The 26,887-nt window shown below is 28.7% G+C and overlaps 6 protein-coding genes across 7 annotated transcripts; 2 read left to right on the forward strand and 4 right to left on the reverse strand.

Moving 5' to 3' along the window:
• Positions 1–1,599: 1,599 nt before the first annotated feature.
• Positions 1,600–6,011, reverse strand: Vps50 (vacuolar protein sorting 50). Its single transcript, XM_017905461.1, has 10 exons — positions 5,976–6,011; positions 5,771–5,881; positions 4,888–5,403; positions 4,138–4,820; positions 3,684–4,062; positions 3,312–3,602; positions 2,754–3,224; positions 2,557–2,678; positions 2,302–2,491; positions 1,600–1,710 (listed from the first exon to the last, which is right to left on the reverse strand). The coding sequence occupies exons 2-10, from the start codon at positions 5,813–5,815 to the stop codon at positions 1,600–1,602; spliced, it is 2,808 nt and encodes a 935-aa protein (XP_017760950.1). The 5' UTR covers positions 5,816–5,881; positions 5,976–6,011.
• A 979-nt stretch (positions 6,012–6,990) lies between these two features.
• Positions 6,991–10,487, forward strand: LOC108551326 (prohormone-4). The gene is made up of 4 exons (XM_017905462.1): positions 6,991–7,666; positions 8,728–8,859; positions 9,318–9,470; positions 9,590–10,487. The coding sequence occupies exons 1-4, from the start codon at positions 7,537–7,539 to the stop codon at positions 9,781–9,783; spliced, it is 609 nt and encodes a 202-aa protein (XP_017760951.1). The 5' UTR covers positions 6,991–7,536; the 3' UTR covers positions 9,784–10,487.
• Positions 10,488–14,393: 3,906 nt separating this feature from the next.
• Positions 14,394–18,687, reverse strand: LOC108551164 (NF-kappa-B-repressing factor). Its single transcript, XM_017905205.1, has 8 exons — positions 18,620–18,687; positions 16,043–16,254; positions 15,826–15,959; positions 15,472–15,715; positions 15,271–15,397; positions 15,032–15,204; positions 14,756–14,929; positions 14,394–14,675 (listed from the first exon to the last, which is right to left on the reverse strand). The coding sequence occupies exons 1-8, from the start codon at positions 18,620–18,622 to the stop codon at positions 14,513–14,515; spliced, it is 1,230 nt and encodes a 409-aa protein (XP_017760694.1). The 5' UTR covers positions 18,623–18,687; the 3' UTR covers positions 14,394–14,512.
• Positions 17,330–18,394, forward strand: mRpS2 (mitochondrial ribosomal protein S2). Its single transcript, XM_017905178.1, has 4 exons — positions 17,330–17,420; positions 17,494–17,589; positions 17,672–18,302; positions 18,385–18,394. The coding sequence occupies exons 1-4, from the start codon at positions 17,384–17,386 to the stop codon at positions 18,392–18,394; spliced, it is 774 nt and encodes a 257-aa protein (XP_017760667.1). The 5' UTR covers positions 17,330–17,383.
• LOC108551152 (dehydrogenase/reductase SDR family member 7) lies at positions 18,661–21,363 on the reverse strand. The gene is made up of 7 exons (XM_017905191.1): positions 21,343–21,363; positions 20,068–20,161; positions 19,620–19,772; positions 19,421–19,526; positions 19,101–19,341; positions 18,870–18,984; positions 18,661–18,789 (listed from the first exon to the last, which is right to left on the reverse strand). The coding sequence occupies exons 1-7, from the start codon at positions 21,361–21,363 to the stop codon at positions 18,752–18,754; spliced, it is 768 nt and encodes a 255-aa protein (XP_017760680.1). The 3' UTR covers positions 18,661–18,751.
• LOC108551329 (phospholipid scramblase 1) lies at positions 21,234–25,373 on the reverse strand. 2 transcript variants are annotated; one of them, XM_017905466.1, is made up of 7 exons: positions 24,982–25,373; positions 24,537–24,641; positions 24,300–24,449; positions 23,887–24,110; positions 23,639–23,800; positions 23,387–23,533; positions 21,234–21,455 (listed from the first exon to the last, which is right to left on the reverse strand). In XM_017905466.1, the coding sequence occupies exons 1-7, from the start codon at positions 25,025–25,027 to the stop codon at positions 21,408–21,410; spliced, it is 882 nt and encodes a 293-aa protein (XP_017760955.1). In that variant the 5' UTR covers positions 25,028–25,373; the 3' UTR covers positions 21,234–21,407. The 2 variants fall into 2 exon arrangements, with proteins under 2 accessions (XP_017760955.1, XP_017760956.1); XM_017905467.1 differs by having other exon boundaries at positions 24,537–24,719; positions 24,982–25,040.
• Between the last annotated feature and the right edge of the window lie 1,514 nt (positions 25,374–26,887).

Raw genomic sequence — 26,887 nt, forward strand, 5'->3', positions numbered from 1 at the left:
TGTTAATAGCTGAAACAAATACATTTCTCAAGACGAAGTTAAACATTAAAATATTTTTATCAATAATAATTACAGGTGCAACAGACTTTTTTGGTTTTTAATACCAATAAAAGATATAAATATTTGATAGGAAATACTACATTGAATACTATATAAGTAAATAACAATAATTTTTACTAAATTGGAGATTCAGAAAAAAATATATGTACTTATATATTGTCATCATCATACTCATCATCATCATCATTATTATTATTATTATTATTATTATTATTATTATTATTATTATTATTATTTGTATAATAAATAAACCTTTAAACTAAAAAAACATTCCTTGAAAATATAAAATGTTATATCTTTAATCAAAATATTTATAATAATTGCACTTAATTTCGATAAATAATTATTTAATTATTTACAAATGATTACATTTAATCAATTAATATTTTGATGATTTTATTTCACTTAAGAATTCTGGTCATATATTAAAACATAATAATTCCACAAAGTAATGGAACTATATATATACGCGTTTAAAAATATTTCATTCTATATCTCATATCATAAAAAGAGCTATGAAAATAAAATGAATATGAAATAAAATTATTTATATCTCATTTGTTTTATAATGACTGAGTAAAAGAAGGCTCGAATCGAGCATAAATTTTTTTATTAATAAGTTCAATAACATTAGATTTTTCTTTATACTGAAAGTGCACATATTTTTTGTTTAGAATTTCACTAATACTGCAATAGATTTGAGTAATAAACTTTATATATGTATCTTACGAATATAATGTGAAAAGTTTGTAATAAGTAATTATAATACTTTATAAATTTGATTAAAATTGTAAACTTTCGATATGAGATTCCTTTTATCGATATTATCTACAATTCGTTTAAGTAATATAATGAAGTTGTAATTTATTGCATGATGTAGTGATACCGGTTGATGCCGAAATGATTCTATTGATGTTGATTGTATTAAGGGTTATATATAAATTGCAAATTTAGGCAAAGAAATGAAAAAAGCTGTCTATTAACATTTAATTTTAAGTTAGTTAATACCACTAAATCCTATTTAATATTTAAACATTTAAAACAATTTTAATTCTTTGTAAATTATAGTTAATAACACATTGTAATAGAATTATCTATCCCAAATAATAATAAAACGAAATTGTATCTTCTATAAATATTTTAAATTGCTGTTTCGGCAATCTAAATATTTTTAATTTTCTGACTGATTTTACAACTCCATTATGTCACATAAATCTATTATACATTTTATTGACGTGTATAATGTGTATCACTGTTAGGAGTAACAATTTCATACTTCATTATATTCTTCTTCGATTTATAAATTATTTTTATAAGAGACCAACATCAATTCTTATACATATACTGAGTAAACGAAAATATCATAAAAATTAGGAAATTATTAAATAAACTTGCTTAATTCAGTGATACAAGTTTTCGAATATATACATGAAGAAAATATGTTTTTTCTTCTTTTTTACGTTATTCCTAAACATTTGTTCCTTATGCAATTCCTATCTCGATATAATCTTGAGATGTATTATATTGTATAGCCCTATGCTATCTACTAGGCCGTTGTTCTTCTATGAATGCAATTAAACGCTGTCGAGTTTTTTTATTATTTTGACAAGCTGAAGAAACCAAACCAATTAAATGCTTTACAGAGTACTCCTGTAAAGCAGATAATATATAGTTAATAAGTAATATTATAATTATAAACAAGTAATAAATAAGAATAACATGAATACATTAATATATCAGATATATGAAAATTGTATGTCATAATCATTGCAGCGTGAGTCTACATTCGGATCGATGATAATTTGTTAAATAAAATTTTAAATGAAATTTTTTATTTATTGCATTATATTCTGCGCGTTATTAAGAAATATTGTCTGGAAGAAACTATGGCTCGTACATGAACTGTTTTCTGAAAAGATTAACCATAAATATTTTGACTCGCATCAAGTAGAACTACGAAAAACAAAATTCAATACGACTCGATATACATATTGAATAAATCTCTTGGGCTAAAATACTTACGATTCATTTTTCAAGAGAACGGCTTATTTATAACTCATGATTTTCTTTAGACATTTTCTTCTCATGACAAGTAGAATACAATGCAATGCAAACAAAATTTGACTTTGAAAATTATGCTCAAAGTAAATTTTGTATCAATTTTTTTAACAAATCTTCTGGGAACGATGTTGTAATAATATTGAAATATAATTTTCATATAGCATGTACAATTTTAAGTACCTTGTGTTCTTTTATCCACTCTTCTAAACTATTTTCTGGAAGATAATAAGCTTTAATATATAATTCAACATATTCTCTGTGAGGCATTGGTCTTAAAAAGGTCATTGTTTCAAACTTTGATTTCAATTGTGTAAAATCAAGTTGCATTAGTGCTCTGCCTCCATTTGAACACTTCTTAGCATGAGAAAATCTGTGATAAAAGATATATATGTAAGTAAATTTAATTTAAAACCTGAAAGTAAGAAAGTAACATACCCTTCCACCAATGTGTGAGTTATTAGATGTGCTACATTTTCCCAGACAGCATTATATACATCATCTGCTAAAGGAAGACAGTTTCCAATACTTTTCAATCTTTCATTTAAAACATATACTTCCTACAAAAGTCAATAAAAAATAACATTTAATATACAAATAAGACAAAAATTTTTATTTGGACTCAAAATAAATACCTGAAGTAGTGCATCAATATATCCACTATGCTGAGACATAACATCAGTCACTTCCCAATTAACTTTATTCATTAAATTTAAAATATTTGCAACATCGATTGCTTGAGATGCAACTGCCATATATACTGGTTTCCGTAAATCCGTTGTCGATGCTATCGTTTGCATATAAAATTGGTGAAGGAAACCGCGTTGTGGGCTAGCACTAATAAGATGTTCCAAATATGGCTTTAAATTTTCGTATTGTCGACCTAAAAATACCAAAGATTCCACGGCTACGATACGTTCCGTCAAACCGTGAAGTTTCTCCGGTTGTGATAAATTTACAATGGAAGAAAGTTGTGGCTGTCGTACTTTATTGCAGTTTAATTTAATATTATCTTCTGTATCATTTTCGCAAAGGATTAAATTCTCCTTAATTCTTGCCAAAGACAATTTTAATTTTGGACTATATAAAGAATCACTATTTATTTGCTAAAAAAAAGAGAATATTATTTGTTAGTACTATATTAATCTTTTGATTAAATAATTCATATAGTCACACATGATATTAAAACTTACTAAATCGGAAGTAAAAAATGAGTGTACAGTATAGAAGCATAACTCATAAAACTGTATCATACTTTGTATAACAGTGACTGCGATTGATCGTAATAATCTAGACATTTGCAAATATTTTCCACAAACACGCAATATGCTTAGTGTTGTATTTGTAACCATAGGTCCTGATTCCTTTAGTTTACACTTTTTTTTATTTGTTTTAACATGATCTGAATCATCGACATATTCACGTTTTAATTCATCAGGAATGTCATCATCCGATTCATCAGAAAAATACGCAGGAGGATTATTCTATACAATGTAAATTATTTTATATATTTCACTGTCAATTAATATAATAAAAATAAATTATTTTTAAATTAGATATCGTACATCATTACTTATTAAGATATCTTCGTCCATTGTATCATCTAAACCTATAAAAAATGGAGATGCACTTCCTTCTAAATATTTCTGAATCCATTCTATGCCCATGAGGCTATCATTTTCACCAACATTACAATTATCAAAATTATTCCATACTTTACAATTATTTAATGATGGTTTTAAACTTTTAAATTCCTGTAATTGAGTTGCTACGAAATTTGATTTAACAGGACACAATTCCCATCCATCATTTTCTAAGAATATTCTGAGTTCATCTAGTCTTGATGCATGATAATGAAAAAAATATGACAATGATTGTTTCTTTATAGATTCTTGTAAATTTTCTGATTTGAAACCACATAACTCCTCTCCAATTTCCATTAATCTAAATAATTATTTTTTCTTAATATAATATCCACAGATTAAACTAAATTTCTGTAAAATTTTATGAAACACTTACCTATTAACTATGCCTAAAACTTGAACAAACTGTTCAAATTTAATGTAAGTTAAATCAGCATTCATTAAAAATATTGATATCTTCATTTCAACGTCATGCCAGACTCGAATCATACTATTTTCTAATTTATGCTTCACATACTGTTTGCTAAAAGTCTCTTCTAAATCTTTTATATCAGTATTAAATTTAATTGTATTTTCTTGTGTGTTATGCCAATTTACTACTAAATAATAAGAACTCAATATTGTCCATAATGATTTACATAATTCTGTTAAACAATTAATGCAATTTTCACGAGATACTAATTGACAAAGTTGTTTATACTGCCTCTTTGTGTCTCCACCTGCATACGAATGTACAGCAGAGAATGCAGTATTGTGAATTGCAGCAGTAAAATGCATATGCAACTGATCCATTGCAGATTGAGTTTTTCCTAATAGAGTGTAAGCTTCTTGAATTGATGTATATATTGTCACATCAAATTGTGTACACATCTGTGATAATGTAATATCTAGAGCTTCCTCTGCTTGTTCTAAAATATCCTGTAATTTTTTATTTAAAGCAGCAATGCAATGGAAATGTTTATATGTTTGTGCAGCACTCTGACATTCTAAAAGTAATGAGATTGCTCTAGGATAATTCTTTTCATTTAATAACTCTTGCAATCTATCTCCAGTACGTTGCTATAAGATATTATATTAATTAATTGATTTCCCTTTATTAACAAAGGATATAAGTCAAAAAACTTACCAATGTTTTTATAGTATTTAAGTTGTTCAATAATTCTTCTACAATTTGCCTTTTTTGATAATTTGCTAATATTCCTAAACTAGCTGTAGTAAATTGTCTTTCAGCTAATTTTAAATCTGCTCTTCCCATTCTACAGATTTCCAACACATCTTGTAGTTGTTCTTGTATCAATAAAATTTTCCCAAACTCTTTGTTACAAGCATTCTGCTTTTGTAAAATAAGTTGTAAAACTTTCTTTGAAACAACTTGATGTTGTTGTTTCAATTTTTTATAACATTTTTCAATCTCTTTAGATTGTAATACCTTTGGTAATTTTACTAATTCATGTCTACAAGGATCAAAATTATGGTCTGTATTAAAATAAATCTCTTCTATAGATTCTAATATATCTTGATCAGGAATAGGTTCACTTTCTGTTGATTGGTCAGCTTCTGATTGTATATCGTCTGGTTTCTGTGATTCTGTTGGATTAAGTAGATCCGGATGTAAGCCCATAAGTGGAATCTTGATTGCATTCTAAATAATAATAATAGTAATAATAATAATAATAATAATAATAATAATAATAATAATAACCAAAGTGTTAACCAGTGAGAGCGTAGGGATATAATAATAAATAATAATAATAATAATAATAATAATAATAATAACAACAACAATAATAATAATAATAACAATATAAATATTATATTAATATTTCCTTTTAAATGCTCTTTAACATTATTAAAGTAATTCATTAAATAGTCCATAAAGTACATTAAAAATCAAATACAACATAACCTAAAGCATAATGGGAAAGGAGGAAGAAAAATTGCACTTATTTTTGTACATAAAATTTGCAATACGCTATTCTTAGCTACAAAGTTTTAACAAATTCACTTACCTGCTTATTAATAAGACCAAAAAATTTACATTTTAAATCCTCCATACTGTAAAATTTCTTTAAAATTCCATCCAATACATTTTCATCTATGTACAGAATATCTTCCCGTTTCTATCCATCCAATTGGTATAACAATTAAAATTCGCATTTCTTTGTAATTATTTAATTAACTTCATTTTCTAAGTACATAAAATCTATTACTTACATATTATGTACTCAGATATCACACATTACATACGCATATAAAAAACTTTTTCAGGTTATGTATAATATGAAGTTTTCGCGGGAGTTGGAGTTTTATCAACAGTTGTCTTTCAAATGTCACTATCTTCAAATAATATTGATATTTATTGATAAAAAAGTAAAACAGATATATAATAAAAATTGAATTAATTTCTATATATAATTTAAAAACAATACGTATGTTTATTATTTAATTATAATTATATTATACAAAGAATTATGTTTATTAAAACATTTCACTAAACGATCTATTAAAGTAGTTTTCCTGGCATAAGTTTAGAATTTTTTAAGAAACAAGATTTAATATTTGCGAACTACGAAAATTACACTTTTTTCTACTGATTTTAAAATATATGTAATTTTAGTTAAGAATTACAACCTTTGAGCATTGCCCCCTTTTGAGTAAGACATAGCTTATACCTCGTTTGTATCTTTTAAGCTGAAAAGTTACATCATCGTCCTCACAAAATAATTTTTGTTTATTTTTAAACTATGTAACTAAAAAGCATAGGAATAATACTATTAAACTAGGAAGCTATTTTTTTTATTATTAATCAAAATTTTAACATGGAATATATGTACGAATAGTTTGCATATCACTTTAAATGTTAGAAGTGGTTTATCAATTTATATGCATGATACATACAAAATTCATTTTTTGTTCTCTCTTAAATTTTTAATGATTTTTAATTTGGACATCAGTTTGAAACTTTATCAAAAATTATTTGTGTCGCTCAAAATAACAATTTGTCATATGGGAGATCGAAAAGAAAAGGTATTCTCGTAACTGACAAAATTTTCAGGACTTATTGAGATTCGTGTTAATTTGATTAAGTAGGATATTCCTTAAAATTCCGTGAACTGTATATAATCCGTTTCCCAAGGGTAACCGCACGCCATGTTATTCTCTTCGCATAAACGCAGCATTATAACGATAAACAAATGTTACGTACGAACACAAGGGGGTTGAAATCGATGCGACATGCCAAAGAAGGGTCGCGTGGGTGTTCCAGGGTAAAACATTTGATCTCGCTGATTCCAATTGGTTGTGACTAAACAAGACCTCTTATCTCATTGGTCGAGTGCGTTTCTGCGTATCTCCCACTACTGAACTCATGATAGCTAAAGGGAGTGGGGACTATAATATGTACTTGGTATAGCATGTGTGGTATACGAACGTACGCAGGTGTGTTCACAGTGCTTGTGCACCCCGCGTTACGCGCCAGCCACTCGGTGTTGAAAAGAGACGGTGGGTGGCTGTAAAAACAAAAGAAAGTCAAAAAAGGAAAAGTGGAACCGGACAATCGTGCGTGAATTCTTATTTAGAAGAATCTATGTGCCAGTAACCGTTAGTTTAATTATAACACACCATCGGCTGGTAGACGTTCAGGATTCACATCCTCTGACGTCGTTGACAGAGGGTAGTTATTCTGTATTCCTGTATTCTAATTAAAAGCAATCGTAAAGTGCGCGTCAGATACGTTCCTCTTTGAGAGAGTAGTTTAACTGTTTGACAGCTGAGAATGGTTCAAAGATTCTGTTCTAGTATGATAGCGCTCAGCCTCGCCCTGAGTGCTTGCGTTGTTTTTCCGCGTGCCGTCATGGCGATCGACTTAAGTCGATTTTATGGTCACTTCAACACGAAACGTACAGGTACGTAACTGTTCTCATCTTTAATTCCTCTGATCACCAAGTACAAATGTAACCTCAATTTGCTTGGACAACGTTCTTTGTCATTTCCCCAGTTTAGTCGGTAGAATACATAGAATGTAATATGACAGTAGTCAGTTGAATTCGGGTAGTGTATATAAATGATACAATACGTTAAAACGATTTACAAATGTATGTACATAATAAATATCAATTATCCAGCAGATAACATTTTTCTTTAGAATGTCTATCTTTCGTTAGAGGCCCTGATTAATAATTTCATTTATCCAAACTCCATGATATATCACGTATATTTTAATCTTGATATGACGATTCATTGTGTCGATGGATAACATCATTGAAGTGGCAATTTAAATCCACGTGGTATATTAAACGTATCACGATTTATCTTCGTGACACAGTCTGCCCGTGATCTATTCAATGCAATGTAGTAATCGACGGTGGCAATCGACTTTGTCAGTGGCAAATTCGTTTGAACAATAAATAGTATAAAGTTCCTTGTAGTTACAAACTATAAAGAACTTGAATCATGATAACAATTTCTTATATATTAATTATTAACTCAATTTCTTATATTATTATTAATTTAAATATTTTCGAAGTATATATCAATTGAAATGGTAGAGAAAGATGATAGATTTTGTAAAAAATGTACCGTGACTAATATCGCGTATATGCTCACGACTCTCCCTCTTTAACCAGCATGTTATATTGCTCGGTCAATATCAGCCGTGCGGACAACCACCAATAATTGATGACTATATATGCTAATTTGGGCATTGCCACTTACTAAGATAATACACACGCGCATAGTCACGATCATATGCGCGCACGCTCTTGTACACAGATAACATACAATATTCAATACCAATCGTATGCAATATGAAATTGACATGTATAAGAGACGCATAAATATAACACATACTTTTGTATACGTTGTATTATATGTTTAAATAAAGCAAGGTTTCGTAAAAAACGAGTAGAAAATATTTAAGGAACAAAAAATATTTGTCATTATTGTACTTATTTTAACAATATTATAGGTGATGCATGCCGTCCATATGAACCATTCAAGTGTCCAGGAGATGGTCTTTGCATTTCGATTCAATATCTGTGTGATGGAGCTCCTGATTGTCAAGATGGATATGACGAAGATTCACGATTATGCACAGCTGGTAAAATTTTCTGTTGTCTTTTGATTGATTTTATTACTTCTTATAATATTCTGTTATTCCTGAATTTATTCATTCTGTCTTTATTTTGATTTTCTTTTTACAAATTACAACACGTATTAGAAAAAATAGTTAGAAAGTTGTGAGAAATTACCCATATGGCATTACCATATGTATCGAATTTCGAGCATATCGGATGTCTACTTTATACTCGTTCATTACTACTAGCTGCCTGCCTACCTATTACTAGACTAAGATCGCTAGGTTAAACTTCTTTGTTAGTGCATTTCGACGTTTCTGCATTTACTAGCTCTAAACTTGCACAAGTAAATAATCATTTATGTATAAATAACAATTTTATTCAATTTTTACGAAATTTTACTGTTAAAAAATTTGTTAATGTTAACGAATGTTTGGTATATGTGTGTAATCATTTGATTGAAATATCATGTTTGTTTTAGCAAAAAGACCACCGGTAGAGGAAACTGCTAGTTTTCTGCAATCTTTGTTGGCAAGTCATGGTCCAAATTATCTCGAGAAATTGTTTGGGGCGAAGGCGCGAGATACATTGAAGCCTCTTGGTGGAGTAAACACGGTTGCTATAGCACTTTCCGGTAATTATTAAAATTCTTATAAAGATAAGCAAATTTAAAGATATTTATAGTAAATTCTTAAATAAATCGATTATTAACGAACAACGTTAAATCAAAAAACAATAAATCCCAATTTGTAGAATCTCAAACGATCGATGACTTTGGTGCAGCCTTGCATTTGATGCGCTCCGATTTAGAACATTTGCGTTCCGTGTTTATGGCGGTGGAAAACGGCGATCTAGGCACGTTGAAATCAATTGGTATCAAGGATTCTGAATTGGGAGACGTTAAGTTTTTCCTAGAGAAGCTCGTGAAGACCGGTTTTCTCGACTGAATAAGCATTTTCTTGGAACACCATAGCGAAGGCACTATAACGTTGGCTGTATCGTATTACAATCGCACTATCCTATCACTTTAAATGGTTCTTTGGCAAGTGTTCTTTGCTAAATAATGACCGCCTACCTCTTTCTTTTTTTTTTTTTCTTATTTGCCTTTCCCCTCCTCTTTTATTTCTAATTTCCTTTTCGCTTTCTTTCGATACCTTCTTACTGCTTCCTTGCTTTTCAAAAAACACGCCGTGCGAGCACCGAGATCAGTTGAGAGATATCTACCGTTAACGAGAAACATGGGACTCTGAATGTTTAAACTTTCGCTAAATGTCAAGGGTTGATGCTTGTATATCTGTACACCTTTATCGACATGATGTTACTTACTTTCACGCTGCAATGGGCACACATTACGCAGAATTAAAAACAATATTGAGAAAGTAAAGCGAATAATCATCAGAGACCTTCTGTAATATAACAAATAGTTACATATATAATCGGTTTGAGAACTTTATAATTATCAGGTCAATTAATTGTATTTTAGTGGAGCATTCTATTCGGCACCACAAAGCTTACGATCGATACTAATTAACCGCTAGTTCGTTTCCGTGACTCAACATCGTAGACATACAATCATCATTAATGATAAAGAAGATATAGGAAAGAAGCAAAAAAATATTTTAGTTCGTTGAATAAGTTATTTTCACTTATAAATCGGCTTTCTTTATTTTAATAATATACGTGTCTCTTAATTGGAAATCAATAATTTTAAAAGGAAATGGATTTAAAAGGTGTTAAAAAATTTATTGATCGATAATTTTATCTAATAAAAGGGGCTTCGATTTTCGTTCTATCTTTTCATTATTTTCCTTTAATTTTACGATGTGCCTGGCGCAGCATGTAAGAAACGTACATTTGTCAATATTAGATCGAATTCAATTTTATTGTCGTCAGACTCCCATCCTACTTGTATTTTGCTATATTACCGAAGCTGTGCTTTGGTGATTAATATTCGTGATATTCAACACATACATAAACTCATGCATAAACAAAATCTGCCTTGTAGCTGGAATATTGAAACACTGCACGTGTTTTTTGTTACAGAAAATATTATGTACAGTACGTACATACATGCATACACATACACATATGTATATGTCATTTATTGCACATTTACATGTTTGTAAAACCGAGTAATTACTGCTGGTACAGTACAGCACATATAAAGGTCCTTCTACGGATTTCAGTTTTTCGTCGTATCGAGGTTGAGCTGTTTTTAGATTTTGCATCAGTTAGATAACTTAGGTTAAATATATTTCACAGAATACACAATTATCCATAGCTAAATAAGTGAGGGACAATCAGATAAATCTCAAATAATACTTCTTCCATTATATACTTGAAAGATAAATTGCTTTGATACTTGAAGTACAAGAAAAGGGTTAAAACATGTTTGAGAATCGAAATCTTTATGTCTGTTTCTAATTATCGTTGGTTTCACTCGAATGAAATACTTATTCACATTATTCCTCATCGATACGCATCGAACGGAAATACGTAGATAAATCTAACTTATATTTAAAGTTTTTTTTCTTAAACCGCTCGATATGATCGATTTGTAATATTGTAAAACACACGCGCCATGATATGTTGTTTTATCGATCAGACTAACCTCAAATGATCAATGTAAAAGCCTTCGATAGTTAGAAGAACTTTCAATTGATGTTTCTATGTACAATTTAACTGTTTCTATTGGAACGCTATTACAACACAACATACAACTTCTGATTTGTTTTAGGAAAGAATCAATATAAAGAAAATAGAAAATTAAGGGAAAATAGATGCAGTTAATTTATATATTCTTTTGCTTGCCTTTCTGTTGAATTAATTCTAGAACGCGATGTAGGGAATTTATTTGCATGGTCTAAATTCCTTATATACAAGAAAACACATAGTTATATATACACGTACATGTACACATATAAACACATATATGTATATAAAAAACATACATACATATATATCTATTTTAAGCATGAGAAGAAAAGCAGGTACAAATTCAACATCGTATCGCGTTCCTTCAGAGTATAACGCGTTCTTTACTTAAAATGTTGAAGGTGACGATGTTGATGGTGAAGAAGCAAATATACAATGCTATAATGTATTAATATTTTCATTACGGTAACGCAACATATCAATATAGATACATATCAGTAATCTACTCTGGAGATAAATACAGAATTCTCTCTGGGAATCAATTCTCTATTTTAATTGTCTTAAAATCTTATAAATCACAAGTTTTAATAATAGAATCTCTTTATGGTGAAAATTTGAAAGTGTATGAAATGGAAAATAGAGAACACTCAAGTGGTTCCATCCTGGAGAGACTTCAGTATAGTGATGCATCTCTATTTATTAAGCGTAATATCTTCTAGTCAATCAATGATATATCTTTTAATTAATAATAAATAAGTCTATATATGATAGCATATCAACAGAAGAGTCACTTTTATCAGATAGTAGATATAATATTTTGGTATATAAAAGAAAAGTAAAGAAAAAATGGTGAAAAGAAAAATATGTAATGTTCCCTCTAGGTGTCAATTACGGTCCAAAGTAGGGCCTGGATCGAAGACAGAATCTCGAGGGAAATTTGTGTAAGCTTTAGAAATCAATTTCTTTTCGGGGGTCAAGACGCTCTGAATCTCCGCTTCGCGAACGCCTTGGTCCTTTTTAACCCTTTCCTCTGCTCCCCTCACTCTTCCGTTTTACCCTGAATTTCGACGTGTTATATTTAAGATAAAACAGTTCATCTCCGGTGGTAATTGAAATTAATGAATCCAAACACGTATAGGTACTTCGAACGATATAACGCGCTCGTAAATTATTATATTAACCTTCAGGTTACGGATACTCGAGTAGCGACGTGGAATCTGAATACCGGGTTACTTTGTTACGTTATAAAAGTTTTTTCATTTACACCTTTTGAAAATTTTTTTGTGAAATTTTATACTATCATTTCTTTAAAACACTTTAATGATGAATATTATGTATACTTTTTATAATTAATGAAGTCAAGTCAAAATGATCCGGCATTCTCTGATCTAGGGATCACCGATATTCAAAAGTGTCTACAGTTTATAGTTGTAGATATTTAACGACAAACAGTAAAATGTAAAAAATTGTTTGTTAACTTTAAATATCAACTTAATTGAGTAATTACCACTCGATATCAATTTATTGACACTAAATTTTGTTTAATATCTTTAACATCTAAAAAAAAAATTTTGTATTCCATTATTAACAATATATATGGTAAAGAAAGAATTCATTCGAAATTGATATTGTAAAGCACTCATTAATGTTTAAACACATTATTTTTCATAATATATTTCAAATTACTATTTCGGAAATCGGAATACTCGCATTTTTAAGCTCGATTGATTTTACGTGTGCGTTATATCATTCAAACCAAACATACGATGTGCCTGAGGTATATCTCTATCGCTTTCGAACGATAGGTTCTAAAATGCTTGGTCACGCTACACTTGTTTTAAAGTTTACAGCGAATAATCATTCATTTGCATATTTCAAATTATTTAAATGAAAGATGATTTATACGATTTGATGTTTTATTAATTACATATTTTAAGTATTTGACGGATATTTGTTGTAATATTTGATGATATTTGTATTAATCAGTACGTTTCATGAAAATTGCTATTATAAAAATTAAAATAAGAAATAATATAAACTATTTTAGTTGAATGTGAATTTATTTTAGTAAAGCATGTTAGACAAATTATAAATCATTATAACAGAACATATCTATACAATCCGTCCATTGCATTCAACTAAAAGGATTAGTATGTAAAATAAAAAAAGAAAGAATTTAATTTTCAGTTGATATAAAAAATATTTTTTTTTTGAGACTTTTAATTTACAAAATGAAACATAGTGTGAACAAGCATTATTGAACGTTTCTGTCAGTCGATGAAATATACAGCGCATTATGTGTACGTATTAATACTTTGACCATCTTAGTTATCAAGATTTAAGCAATGTGATAATGTAATAAAAAATCACACGCCGTCGTATTTATGTTATTTTCGACTTCTGATTCTTCTACTGCCAAAGCATTCTTATTATACGGCAACTGCGACGTACCATACACTTGTAAGCGATCTTGCTTCTTAAAATTTTGTACTTCTATTAATTAAAACAAAATACAATGTTCTTGGAAATAAGTTCAGCGCGCGAAGATTATTTAATAAAGTGAACGTTTCTTCAGTTTTATTTTATGGAATTGAAATTGTACCTGACTACACACGCGCACGCACACAGGCATACCTGGTTTGATTTATTGTAATCATTAAATAATCTATTTTTCCTTTCATAAAAATTTATTTTTTTTCTCTACTTGGTAAATATGAAAATCAGAAAACGAGAAAACTTTTTTTAAGAAGCGTATTTAGAAAATCAAAATTTCATAAAATTGCAAAATAGTGGGTAATGATTCCCACAAGCTATCAGATTTTCTTTTAATGGTAAGTGAATAAAATAACAAAAATTCTTTAAATTACATTTATTTGACGAAATACTTTATTTGAGTGTCCAGCTTGAATAACAAAAACTGAATAAACGATAACAGTAGTAATATTGGAATAATGTATATTTTTATGGTATTTTAGGCATAAAATTTGCATAGTATATAGAAAAAAGCACATACTATTTTATTTACTGTCCAGTTGGTTTAATTAACTGATATTTGTTAGTAACTCCCCCAAGACATTTTAGTTCTTCGACTAAATCTCGTACATTTATTTTTCGAGAAACTACTAATGTTCGTTGATTTTTAGCACCATAACTATTTGATTTTAAATTCAGTTGCCTTGCAACTCTAAATAAATTAAAGAATATATTTAATAATTAGTTTTTAATCTAAACAATTATTTTAAAAAACTTCATCAATATACTCACTGATGGATTACTGCTCTTTCATCATTTGTAAAATCAGCAGAAAATACTAAATCATTTCTCATATCACCAGTGAGATACCTTGTCATGATATCCTTACATTTAAATTTTAAGTCATTCATAGAACAAAAATTTGGCTTTAATCCTAAACCTTCCCTATTAATTTGCTGTTTAATCCTATTAGTATAAAATAAATATTTTTGAAATATTCTTTTCAATAACAAATATTATTTAAATCACATAAATATTATAATATAGCAACAAAAGAAATACACTTACATTATAGGTTCTATTATTCCTTGTTGTGATTTACCAAGACCACCACCAGACCAACCCATTAATTTCATTAATTTTCTTCCAATATTGTCATCAGAAATAGAGTCATTTTTTGATGTATCTTTTACCATTGTTGTTGTAGTTACAGTGGCATTTGTATTTATATTCTGTTTAATCTGTATATTAAAGATTTATTAAAAGTTAAAAATACATAAAAATAGAAAATAAATTTTCTTGCAAACCTTAATTGTATAGTAATACTTCTGTAGTTCATGTAATCCAATAATAGATGCATCTTTCTTTGCTGATTTTTGATTAGAATTACTTGCTTCAGCTAACAATTTTGAATTGACAAAAATACTGCATTTGCTGTACAAAAGAAAAACTAGAGAAGTAAATTTGAAGAAGAAAAAAAAAAAGAAATAGGGGAATATAATATATACAAAGAATCCTTAATCTTATCGAATTTCCATTCTAAATTTCCACCTGATGCATGGATTGCACAAGCAAGTGTATTTTGTGGTATATCTCCAGGTCTTTCTATTATAACAATATCACCAAATGGAGGTTCCTCTAATTTCCTTCGTTTGATAGGTATATTGTTAGACTTTAAATTATGATATGATTTTGTACTTTGTGATTGTGTTGAGGTTTCAGTTATGTTGACAGATGTTGAAGCTGTATTTCCTAAGAAATAACTCATTAAAAGATGAATTTAATGAAAAAAAATTTTATTATGATTAATTTTTCTTCATAAGTACTTAACATAAGTTAGAACTCACAGTTCTTAGATGTACCTGTAACCTTTAAATTAGCAGCATCAGATGCTTTTATGAATTTTCTTTGTACTTTATTTTTCTGTTTATTTCTGTATTCGCTAACAATATCTTGAGCTAGGACTGCAACTAACTGCATTGTCTCCTTCGGATATCTACACATGAATAGAATATTAAAGTAAACTAAATTTGTAAAAAAAGAAAAAAGGAGAATCAAGAAATTTTTAAATATAACTACCTGCACCCAAGTAATTCGACATTCACGAATACTTGAGCTAAACAAACAAGTTCGTCTTCTGGAAATTTATCCTTATGTGCTATGAGAAATTTGCGCCTAAGTTCCCAATGTTCATCACATTCGTGTTCTGCTTTATACCGTTCTACGTCCCAAACCTCTCCACTGCTCATTTTCTTCACAATATCATACGGTTTATATAACAAATGAGGAAGCTATACACCAGAACATATACCAAGTGTATTATTTGTAAAAATTATATTAAATTAAATAAACAAAATAATAACAATGTAATATTAATATTATCAATGCCTTAATAAAAATATTCGAAACACTTCTAGTCCTAGTAAGAGCTTTTTTTGCTGTCTACTTTATATGAAACTTGTACAATACAACAAAAATTTCTAACAATTTCACACGGTAGTAACATAGATGGGATACAACATAAACTTAACATCTTACAGAATTTCGTATTATATAAGGTAAAATACCAACCTAAAAAGAAAGAACCTTTTTTAGGTTTTCTATCATTTAGAGCGGTAAGTTTAAAAAGTTAATAAAAGCAATTTATAAGAAAGTATTAATTTTTAATTTATCTTTTAAGAAAATATATTTCATTGTATAGAATAAATTAATTATTAATAAAAATTTGTTATATTCTTTATTATATTTTAATAACGATAGTTAATATGATTTTAAACAGATAAGAGAATTTCAATATAGTTTTACATTAAGAAATTTTTCTGTATTTCTGATTTAAATATCAATATTGTCTTCCACATATTATGATTGTAATATATATAAAGTAGTATTTTACTTTTTTCTGTATTTTAAATAATTTTTACTATAAAGAATTAAAATACAAAATGTATTGGAAATGAATATATAAATACTGTTATAATAAACTACTGATTTTGTGTTTTTGTTTTATTAATATTACAACTATTCAAAAACTTATAATTATTTATGGAAAAATGAAATAAGGTAGTACATATTTACGCATCCAGATTATGAGATAAAAATGCATTAGATATTGTGTGATGCTGTATTGAATGTGTACATTGTGATACACAGTGATAATATTGTGAACTAGTATTAAATGTACCTCACTTATCGAATGTTAATTCAGTATATTGAAATTTATAGTGAAATAACATGTAATATAATATGAAAAGTACAAAAAGAAAGTGAAACATATTACATTGTATTTATATTAGCTTTTGTCCTAAATTTTAAACAAAGTAGACTTTAATTACTCAATCAGAAAAATTTTCTAACCTATTACACAGAAAGAAATTCAAATAATTTTTCGATTAAAGTTATTATTATTAAAAAATATTTAAAATGACTTCTATTGTAACACGATCATTTTCAACCAAATGTAAATATTTTATAGTCTTTTTTCTTTAAAATATTTATATAAATATATTTAAATATTAAATTGTTCATTATAGTATGGAAAGATTGGAGTATATTGCGACCATTTTTTATGTATCTTCCTAAGCATGAATTATCAACAGAAACTGAACCACAACAAAATATCAGAGATGGTAAAAATATTTTGTTACTTATTGTTTAAACTATATTTTTTTATTTTTTGTTAATATAATTTGAATATTCTTCATCTTTCAGTTTCAGAAAGTCTGAAAAATATAGACCCCTTAAGTCATCCAGATTTTTTTCATGTTTATGATATGTTCACTGTTAAAAACTTATTTGATGCAAGAGTACATTTTGGTCACAAAGAAGGTTCTTTAAATGATTACATGCGACCTTTTATATTTGGTTCTAGACTAGGTCACTTAATAATTGACTTAGATCAAACTGCTGAGCTTTTACGACAAGCATTAAATGTTACAGCTCACATAGCTTTCAGAGGTGGATTAATCTTATTTATATCAAAAAATCCTCAGATTTCTTATATTGTAGAAAGTACTGCAAAGGAATGCAAAGAGTTTGCACATACCAGGTTTTGGCACCTTGGAACATTTACAAATGTTGAACATGAATTTGGAGTTATTACTAGACTACCAGATTTGTGTATATTTATTAATACTATGGAGACTGTTGTTAAACAACACATAGCAGTGATACATGCAGCCAAAATGTGTATTCCATCAATTGGTATTGTAGACACAAATTGCGACCCCAGACTTATAACATATCCTATTCCTGGAAATGATGACACACCTTGTGCTATTGAACTTTATTGTAAATTATTTAAGGAAGCAGTAATGAGAGGAAAAAATTATAAAAATAAAATGTTTGAAGAAAATAAAGTATGATATAATTTGAAATAAAGTACTATGAATGTAATAATATTATAAGTAAATTTGTTAATTAAGGAAATACTAAATGTTTTTATTCAATCTACTTAATAAATACGACGAAATTGAATAGTTGTAATATATACTATATTATAAGAATAAATATGTATATTTATTCTTCTTGTTTAATCGTTACTTTGTTATCTCTCAAATATTGCAAAAATCTTGGTCCTAATAGCTTAATTATCCTAAAATATAAAATAATTTTATAAGATATTTACAGGAAAATTTTGGTTAATCTAAAATAACATACCATTTTCCTAAGTTCGGATAATAATTTGTTAAATATGTTAGTTGAAGTATAAGTGGTTTACTAATCTATACATCAGAAAGTTGATTTGCTATTGCAATTGGCATTAGTATGGCACAACGTTCAGCGCTCACTTTACTTGATGAGTTTTTTTCTATATTTTCCAAATATTTCTTGGGAAAAAAGATACACTAAATTAATAAATAATAAATCAAAAATACTTTATGATGGCATTATAATCAATGTACTTCACCAGATTTCTCTGTATATGCTTCTGTCAAAAAATTAGTTTGTACTGGTCCTGGACATACGATTGTAATTGGTATATTTTTCCCTATTTTCTCAATATTAAAGCTGTTAAAATATGCCTGTATATGACAAATTTTTAGTACTATTAAATATAATAAAAAATAATAAAATATATATATACTTATTAACATGTACTTAAAGATTAATAATTATTTTTAAGAGTAACAGAACTCACATTTATTGCAGATTTAGTTGCACAATATGTAGCAGAAAATGGTACTCCAGAAATACCTGCAATACTTGAAGTGATCACAAAATGACCTGCACCAACTTTAAAAAAATATTTTGCTACCAATCTGCTTAAAGCTATTGGAGAGAATACATTTAAATTAAACATTTCTTTGTCAACAAATATATCAATGTTCTCCCATTGGGCTCGTTGAGATCGTCCTGCATTATTTACAAGTATATCCAACCAAAATTAATACAAAAGATAATTAAAATCATTGAATAGTATTGAATATACTATTAAGGGTCATTAAATATGTACTTACTTTGCCAAATTTAGCAATGACATTATTAAATGCTGGTTCGTGATTTTTTATATCACAAATATCTAAAAGTATTATTTCAATGTCTGAATTTTTTAAATTTATATTTTCTGAAAATAAATGAATAAAAATATATCAAATTTAAATAAAGATAAACAAATAATTAAAAACAATAAATATCTGGTTTTACCAAATAAACTTACTTTGTAAGCAATTAGCTTTTACTTTTTCTAATTCTGCTTCTCTTCTTGCTGATAAAATTAGCTTACACTCAGCTTCTGCCAAAACATATGCAAGATATTCACCTATTCCACTTGATGCTCCTGTTATCCATACTACTTTTCCTTTTGAAGAATCTGCCAAAGAATGTCAAAATTATATTTAATATATTGTTTCAACAATGTCCATTAGGAATATTTTTTTGTAACAATCCCTTATAGGTTTGCCAAATTTTTCATGGAAAGCAAGATTTAGGTCACAGTCCAAAAACCAAGGCCAAATCAAATAAATAAGATGATAAGTTATAAATATTATACTAATGATGACTAAAAGATCCATGCTATTAAATTATATTCCATAAGCTGACCTGAAAATAAAAGCATTATATTATACAATTTGATTTTTAATATTTTTACTTTGCAATGGTATTACCTTCATATTTTTGCCCGAAAATGGTAAAAACGTTTTCTTTCGTGTATCGTAAATTATCACGTATATAAGTTATTTTCACTTCAGTTATATAACGCTAATAATGATATATTGTAACTATAACTATGACTAAATGAAAAAATGATAATGATAGATTATAAGTATAATTGTGATTAAACAAAAGATAAAAATTATCACTGCCTTGAATTATAAAAACACATATTTACCAATAGACAACATAAATTTATCTCTAGATTATTATAGACAACATAAATTTATCTCTGAATTAAAACAAAAGTTGATAAATATCATTTACATTGCAAGTACGGTATAGATGTAATGGATTATTAATTCCAAGGTTACAAATTTTGTTAATAACATGTTTCACGTCGAATCATCCACAATTGGATGATGGGCATGCTTTCGTCCACGCCTTGTCATTAAATATTGGATGACGTTTTTTTTCGTCCAATTGGGTAGAATTTTTCAGCTGATATCACATACATACATACTTTATTTTTGTATTTTATAAATTTCAAATATATATTTAAGTCGTTTTTGAGTTTTTCCTTATCAATTTTATTAATAAATTGGTTTTTAAGTTGAAAATATAAAATTTTGTAAATCATTTTTCAATACCTAAATCTTTGAGATTTTATACATAATGATATTTCAATAAATGGTAATAAAGTATTAAAAATTGGCTGACTTTTTCAAAAAATGTTTTAAATAGATTCTTGTATAAAAATTATTATTATATATTTAAGTAACATTCAATTGTTTGTTCATTGTATAGGAATAAATTAAACTAATATTTTATTGTTTTACATAGTTAATTTTTACGTAATCAAAACATTTATGTAATACGCTCCTCTAGTTAACTTATTTGCTGCCTGACCGGTGCCGGGACCATTGTTTATTTAGATACTTTTCGGAGTTGCAGCTGGTTGCAGCTAGTTCTTTTTGTAAAGAGGAGACTTCAAAGTTTAAGATGTCATAAGAATAAACGCTGAATGGTGCTGAATGGATAACTGAAAGCTATAATGAATATTAAAAACATTCAAATCGGTATAACAAAAAAATATTGCAAACAAAAATTTTAAACTTTGCCCAATTTAAGGATTTAAAGATGTACTAGGTAGATTTCACTGTATCATTCTCTGTTTAATTATAATGATTATAATAATTTATAAAAGGAGATGATAGTTTCACGTAAATTGTCCACTGCATTGTTCACTTCGACTATCGGATTTGGGCACCGTAAGAAACTCGATTCACACTGGGCGACAAACTGTACATTTTGTCAACAATGATTCAAATTAATATATGTACAGTTTGATTGATTAAGTTCGCAATGATGATCCTTTTATTTGTTCAAAGTACATGTATTCCTAAAATATGATGTATAATGAGATTATGTAAGTAGCTGGAAAGGTTATTTTAATTTCATTGAATATTTCAAATTAAACTGCATAAACAGATTATATAATTAATAACTGTAAACTTAAATTAAAGCAAGCTTACTTGCACTTATTACTATTTCGCGAATATGAACAGGGCTATAAGATATGAGAAGCAAGAGTATCTAAAAAGGAACTGGTGAAGGAATGCATAGAGAAAAGAGAAAAAGAGTGGGGGGACAGACGAGAAGGAATATGGATAAGGCTAACAAGGAGAGTGCAAGGCCCTCGGGTCACCGATTTTGTTCAAACTTTGCAGGTTTGTAGATCTCGTCATGCAGTTCAAGAAAATATACCATTATTTGTAGTTGTTGGGGCAACTACCCAGTAGTTTTTGAGATATTTGTGATTAAAGTTCCTTAACTGCAGATGCATTTCCACTATTTTTCAAGTAGCGTTGTGGCCCAGCGACGACATCTGAAAATTCCTACCGTGCAGGTGTTGGGGTTCGACTACCGTGTAGTAGTTTGGTACTTTTTTCCAATCTATTTTTTATTTTGTATTCATTTTTTGCCTACGAATAAAATTTCTTAATAAAAGAAATTTATTTTTACTTTTTACTGTTGCTTTGGATGGAAACTGACTGATTGGAAAATACATTCCGATGCTTGCTAGTTTCCTTATTAGTTCTAACATAAACAATCTAACGCCAGAAACTCTCGAAACTCTTGACAGAGAATGCAAGACCGAAACAAATATAGAGGACGATTTTTCAAATGACCATAAATGTGAATTATTTGAATGAAATATAATTCTTTCAGTTATTATTCACGAATGACTGATAAATTGTTAATTGTCAATTCAAATAATCAACTTTAATCATAAATATCTCAAAAACTACTGGGTAGTTGCCCCTATAATGGCATATTTTCTTGAACTGCATGACGAAATCTACAAACCTGCAAAGTTTGAACCAAATCGGTGACCCGAAGGACTTACACTCTCCTTGTAAAGAAAAGGACACTAGAAGAAGAAAGATTAGGGAAAAATGAGATGGATAGGATGAGGAGGAGGAAGGAAAATATAGAAGAAAAGATGATACTAAATAGGAGCGAAAAGGAGAAGGAAGCAAGGAGAAAGAAGATCGAAGAATCAAAGTATGAGAGAGAATACAAAAGACTGGTAGTAGAAGAAAAGCCAAAATACTTACAGGAAAAGGTGAAAAACAAAGAAAGTAGGCTAATGCAAGGTACATGTACGGAAATAAGGTAAAGACAAAAGAATATTGGAAGAGTACAGAAGAAAGAGAATGCAGATTGTGTGGAAAAGAGGAGGAGAATATGTGGCATGTGTTAAAAGAATGCATTTGGATAAGGGATGAAAAAGGGTTGAAAACGGCATTAGCAGAAGAAGGAAAAGGAACAGAGACGCTAAAGAGAATTGAAAGAAAATGGGAAGATTTAATAAAAGAAAGGGAAGAAAAGGAAAAATGGAGAGCAAATGAAAGTTGAAAAGAGAGGGGTGGAAAGTGCAATGTGCAAAGAAGGAGGAAAGGAGAGACAAGAAAACGCAGTCGGAGGACGCAACCAAAAGACGAAGATAACCAAAGAGGAGAGAGCGCAGAAGAGTCGAAGAAATAATAGATAAAAATAAACAAATAGGAAAGAGAGAAATATAACCGGATTGAGTTAAATTAGGTTAAAGTAGAGTAGATAGTTTATAGGGTAATGGTTTGAAAGCTACAACTGAGAAAAGATGAAAACGTAACAGTTAATGTTACGTTAACTCGTCCTAAACCGAAAGACAAGGATTATGGTATATCTATTTCACAAATTTATATTTTATAATTTTACCGCTTTTACGCTACATTTTAAATATTATACAAATATTATGCAATATATTTAAAATGAAAAAAGACTCACTAATAGAAATGCTGCTGCAAGGAGTAAACTTTTTAGTTTTATATCCATGTCCGCGGGAAACGTAATTAATAGAATATAATCGTGAAGAATATTGTCCCATTGATGCATAAGAGATGCAATTTGATGAGTACCATCAATTGAAATGATCTAAAATCAATTAATGATCAACAATTAATAATAATGTACATACATACTAAAATATATAAAAATATGCATCAAATAAAATATTTATTGTTTTTTTTCAGATTATACTTGGAATTGTGCTTCTTGATACATGCAGCAACCGCAAACATTCGGACCGTATATGTTACAAAGTTCTTTTCGTGTATCATCGTATACCGTGAAACTCGAACCCAATATGTTGAAATTTTCTTCCACTGTGCCAATTAAATTTGCACTTCCCACACTCATTTTCTATACAATGAAATTTTTATCTTTTTATTAAATAGTCAAAAATTGAACAATTTTGAAACTATGAATAAAATAACAATTTTACTCACGTGTAATTTGTTTAAAGTATAAGTCCAACTAGAATTCATTTTCATGATGAACGCTGTTTCGCCACACTGATCCATGAGATTCAACTCAAAATCGTCGTGAATCAATTTCGAACAATTCCAGATGTTTGATCGATTCTTGAGTTTCGTTTCTATTGCTAGGAATAGAGTTTCAGCCTTTGGTACTTTTATCCTATATTGAAATCTCTTTTCTGATCTGCCAAGCACTAGTGAAAAATATAAATTTTTATTATTTCTGAATATACTATATTTATATTCTAGCTGCTTCTTTAAAAAAATGAGAAATAGAAGCACAGTTATAAGAAAAATTAACTTTAAGTAGATTTCTAATAATCATTATTTTTTCCATAACCGCTATACGTTATTTTTATTTTTTATTTAAATAAATTACGAACATGTGCTCAAATCAACAATTTGTTGTATTTCCAATTGTTCTACATTGCCTAAGAAGTGGCTACCCGAGAGTACACTAAGCTGAGACCTTGGGGTTGATATCCAGTCCGAAGTATTCACAGGTATTGGCCTTCTTGGTCGTTGAATTCCTCCTGACCGAATACAATATATTTAATGTTATTTTATTTTATTTATCATTATCTATACATCTTATATATTTAACATATTAGATCATTTACCTTGTGGCTGTGCCGTGATGACAGTCGGCCTCGAAAAAATAAAAGGTGAGTTGGATACTGGATTTTGTTGCATTTCTATGTTCTGAATAGTTGCCTGATTGATCTCTGCGTGATTAAAAGCTTGTTTAAATGCTTTCGTTCGATTAAACCTTCACTTCTTCTTTACACTTCCTATTATGCAAACTAATCAAATGATTCTATCATTAATAATCATAATATTTTGTTAAATATAACGAATATGTTCAATGTACTTTTAATCACATGCAGTAGTATTAAGTTTAAATTCAGATTAATTATGTTTATATAGTTTCGATTCTACTAAATTTGTAACAATAGCGATACTAATAATGTATATGTTTGATAAGGATTACATGTAAGATAACTGAAGAAAGTAAGAAAATAGAGAATCATGTACACACTGTGTATATTTATTGGGTACATTTACCAGGTAATACTCCGTATGTGAAACGATTAAGGTCACCAGCTTCCATTTCTTCTCTCAGGATAACAAAAATTCATCACTTAAGGTGAATAAACCCTTTTCAACGTAGTAATAAGATTTAGTATCTCATAAAATGTATGTTTTCAGCGTGACACGTGGGAAACTTTACTGAATTAATTAATTTTAATGAACTTCAAGTGGCGCAGGGAATTCACCGATCGATCAGCTGGTAATTGTAAATATAATTACGTTGAAACAAGTTTTGTTTTACGTGAAAATATTCCAAAATTTTTCTTTTTTTCTGTTCCTTAGTCGTCTTAAGGGCTCAAAAAGTTGATAAATTGAAATCCGTTTTTCGACAGACCATATTTCATTTCATTGGTATCATTCTTGGAAACCCTTCTAAATACTGTTTATTCACGATCGCTCGTCGAACGTTCAGTAATTCTCTTTTCGTTATCATTGATAACCAGTCGCGTATCATGATTCTGGATAAGCAGTATCTTTCTGGTTATCAAGTTGAGTTATCGATGTTCCTTATTGAACAAAAAACAATTCGGTTCTGGTGATTCGATACAGCAATGAAATAACAGCAGAATAAATGAATATATGATATTGTATGTTTATCAATAGGAGAAACCAGGTTGGTCCGCTGAAAGGTAGAACAATGCAGCCTGTTGAGTGTACTGTTGAATGTATTTTAAAGCAAGCCTTACGCGATGAGGCTGGCCGCAAATCCGGACGTCTGGGTAGTGATGACATCAGACTGCTTCGAGTCATATGCTTGATTTCATCTTTAAGCTCGAAGCGGCGTAAAGATACATTGTTTTTCAACTTTCTCATGCATAACTTTAATTTTACATCCTACAAAGATAAAAATTTACATTGTCAGTATAGATAGATATATAATATTTTTTCAAAACGCATTTTTCTCTAGCGTTATTTGTATTGAACTAAGAATAGTTATCAAGTATATATTTGTAACATGAAAATGAAGGAGAGGACTAAAGCACAAAAAAGATAAATACAGACCGCGACGATATACTCAAGTTTTGTTTATAGGAGCTAGCTATACAATTTCGATCGCTACCTATAAAGGCGATCGCATTTGAGTCCAGCGCAGTCAGTAGGCTAACAGATAAGTGAAGAGGTCAAGAAAATATTCAAAAATGAGTTTGTTCCGTAGTTGAATATCAAAGCGTAGCTATTAAGCGTTCTTCAGCAGAAGCAGATTCTCGCATTACAGTTTTTCCTTTCTCAGGGTGAGATCGAACTGAATTTTAAAACAAATTAAATTGTTTTTTATTTACACGCACATAATTTAGCATATCTTTCGTTGCAGTTCGTTTAATGGAGACATACAAAAAAATATATTTCTGTTTATTAATCATTGTTGTGCCCATTTTCTACTCATTTTAATCCTTTTCTTCTTTTTTAGAGCCAACGCACATGTTAATATGCCCGCCAGTTTCTTTGGGAGCAGGAAAATTCATTTCGTTATCTTAATTATATTTTAAATGTACCCACACACGATGTCGCACAGTGCAATTGATGTGAATGGTAACCGTCAAACTGTGGAACGTTGCAATGCGTTGAAAGGCTATCATAATAGAAATAAACTTTTGTACAATGACATTTTGTAACTCAAATCTATCGGTGGTCATAAATCAAACGATCATAATAAAAATGGTCATAAATGACCTGCCTCATTATGCCCAAGGTTGGTTTAAGGTTTATAGTACCTTACAAATGATTAATAGGAATTTTTCTATTATTCTACTTTTTAAATATTGATATGTTTAAAAGACATTAAATGTTTTAAAAGTAATTCATGGATTGAAAAGGTGAAGACTGTAATTTATTTTTTTCATTAATGTTTAATTTTTTTAATATTTACTTTTAATAAGTT

This window comes from Eufriesea mexicana, unplaced genomic scaffold, assembly GCF_001483705.2.
Source record: "Eufriesea mexicana isolate 0111107269 unplaced genomic scaffold, ASM148370v2 scaffold3780, whole genome shotgun sequence".
Classification (NCBI taxonomy): Eukaryota; Metazoa; Arthropoda; class Insecta; order Hymenoptera; family Apidae; genus Eufriesea; species Eufriesea mexicana.

Bases quoted from the DNA above. Each gene is read 5' to 3' on its own strand.
- Vps50 (XM_017905461.1), bottom strand. From the start codon at position 5,815: ATGGAGGATTTAAAATGTAAATTTTTTGGTCTTATTAATAAGCAG. The intron at 5,404-5,770 runs GTAAGTGAATTT...ATTATTATTTAG, and splicing joins TTGGTCTTATTAATAAGCAG to AATGCAATCAAGATTCCACT. The intron at 4,821-4,887 runs GTAAGTTTTTTG...AATATCTTATAG, and splicing joins TAAATACTATAAAAACATTG to CAACGTACTGGAGATAGATT.
- LOC108551326 (XM_017905462.1), top strand. From the start codon at position 7,537: ATGGTTCAAAGATTCTGTTCTAGTATGATAGCGCTCAGCCTCGCCCTG. The intron at 7,667-8,727 runs GTACGTAACTGT...ACAATATTATAG, and splicing joins CTTCAACACGAAACGTACAG to GTGATGCATGCCGTCCATAT. The intron at 9,471-9,589 runs GTAATTATTAAA...CCCAATTTGTAG, and splicing joins GGTTGCTATAGCACTTTCCG to AATCTCAAACGATCGATGAC.
- mRpS2 (XM_017905178.1), top strand. From the start codon at position 17,384: ATGACTTCTATTGTAACACGATCATTTTCAACCAAAT. The intron at 17,421-17,493 runs GTAAATATTTTA...TGTTCATTATAG, and splicing joins ACGATCATTTTCAACCAAAT to TATGGAAAGATTGGAGTATA. The intron at 17,590-17,671 runs GTAAAAATATTT...TTCATCTTTCAG, and splicing joins ACAACAAAATATCAGAGATG to TTTCAGAAAGTCTGAAAAAT.
- LOC108551164 (XM_017905205.1), bottom strand. The intron at 15,960-16,042 runs GTAGTTATATTT...ATTCATGTGTAG, and splicing joins GTCGAATTACTTGGGTGCAG to ATATCCGAAGGAGACAATGC. The intron at 15,205-15,270 runs GTTTGCAAGAAA...TTTAATATACAG, and splicing joins AGTATTACTATACAATTAAG to ATTAAACAGAATATAAATAC.
- LOC108551152 (XM_017905191.1), bottom strand. From the start codon at position 21,363: ATGTACAGTTTGTCGCCCAGT. The intron at 19,527-19,619 runs GTAAGTTTATTT...ATTTATTTTCAG, and splicing joins AAAAGCTAATTGCTTACAAA to AAAATATAAATTTAAAAAAT. The intron at 18,985-19,100 runs GTGAGTTCTGTT...TGTCATATACAG, and splicing joins CAACTAAATCTGCAATAAAT to GCATATTTTAACAGCTTTAA.
- LOC108551329 (XM_017905466.1), bottom strand. From the start codon at position 25,027: ATGGAAGCTGGTGACCTTAATCGTTTCACATACGGAGTATTACCTG. The intron at 24,450-24,536 runs GTAAATGATCTA...GTATTCGGTCAG, and splicing joins CATCACGGCACAGCCACAAG to GAGGAATTCAACGACCAAGA. The intron at 23,801-23,886 runs GTGAGTAAAATT...TTCATTGTATAG, and splicing joins ATACTTTAAACAAATTACAC to AAAATGAGTGTGGGAAGTGC.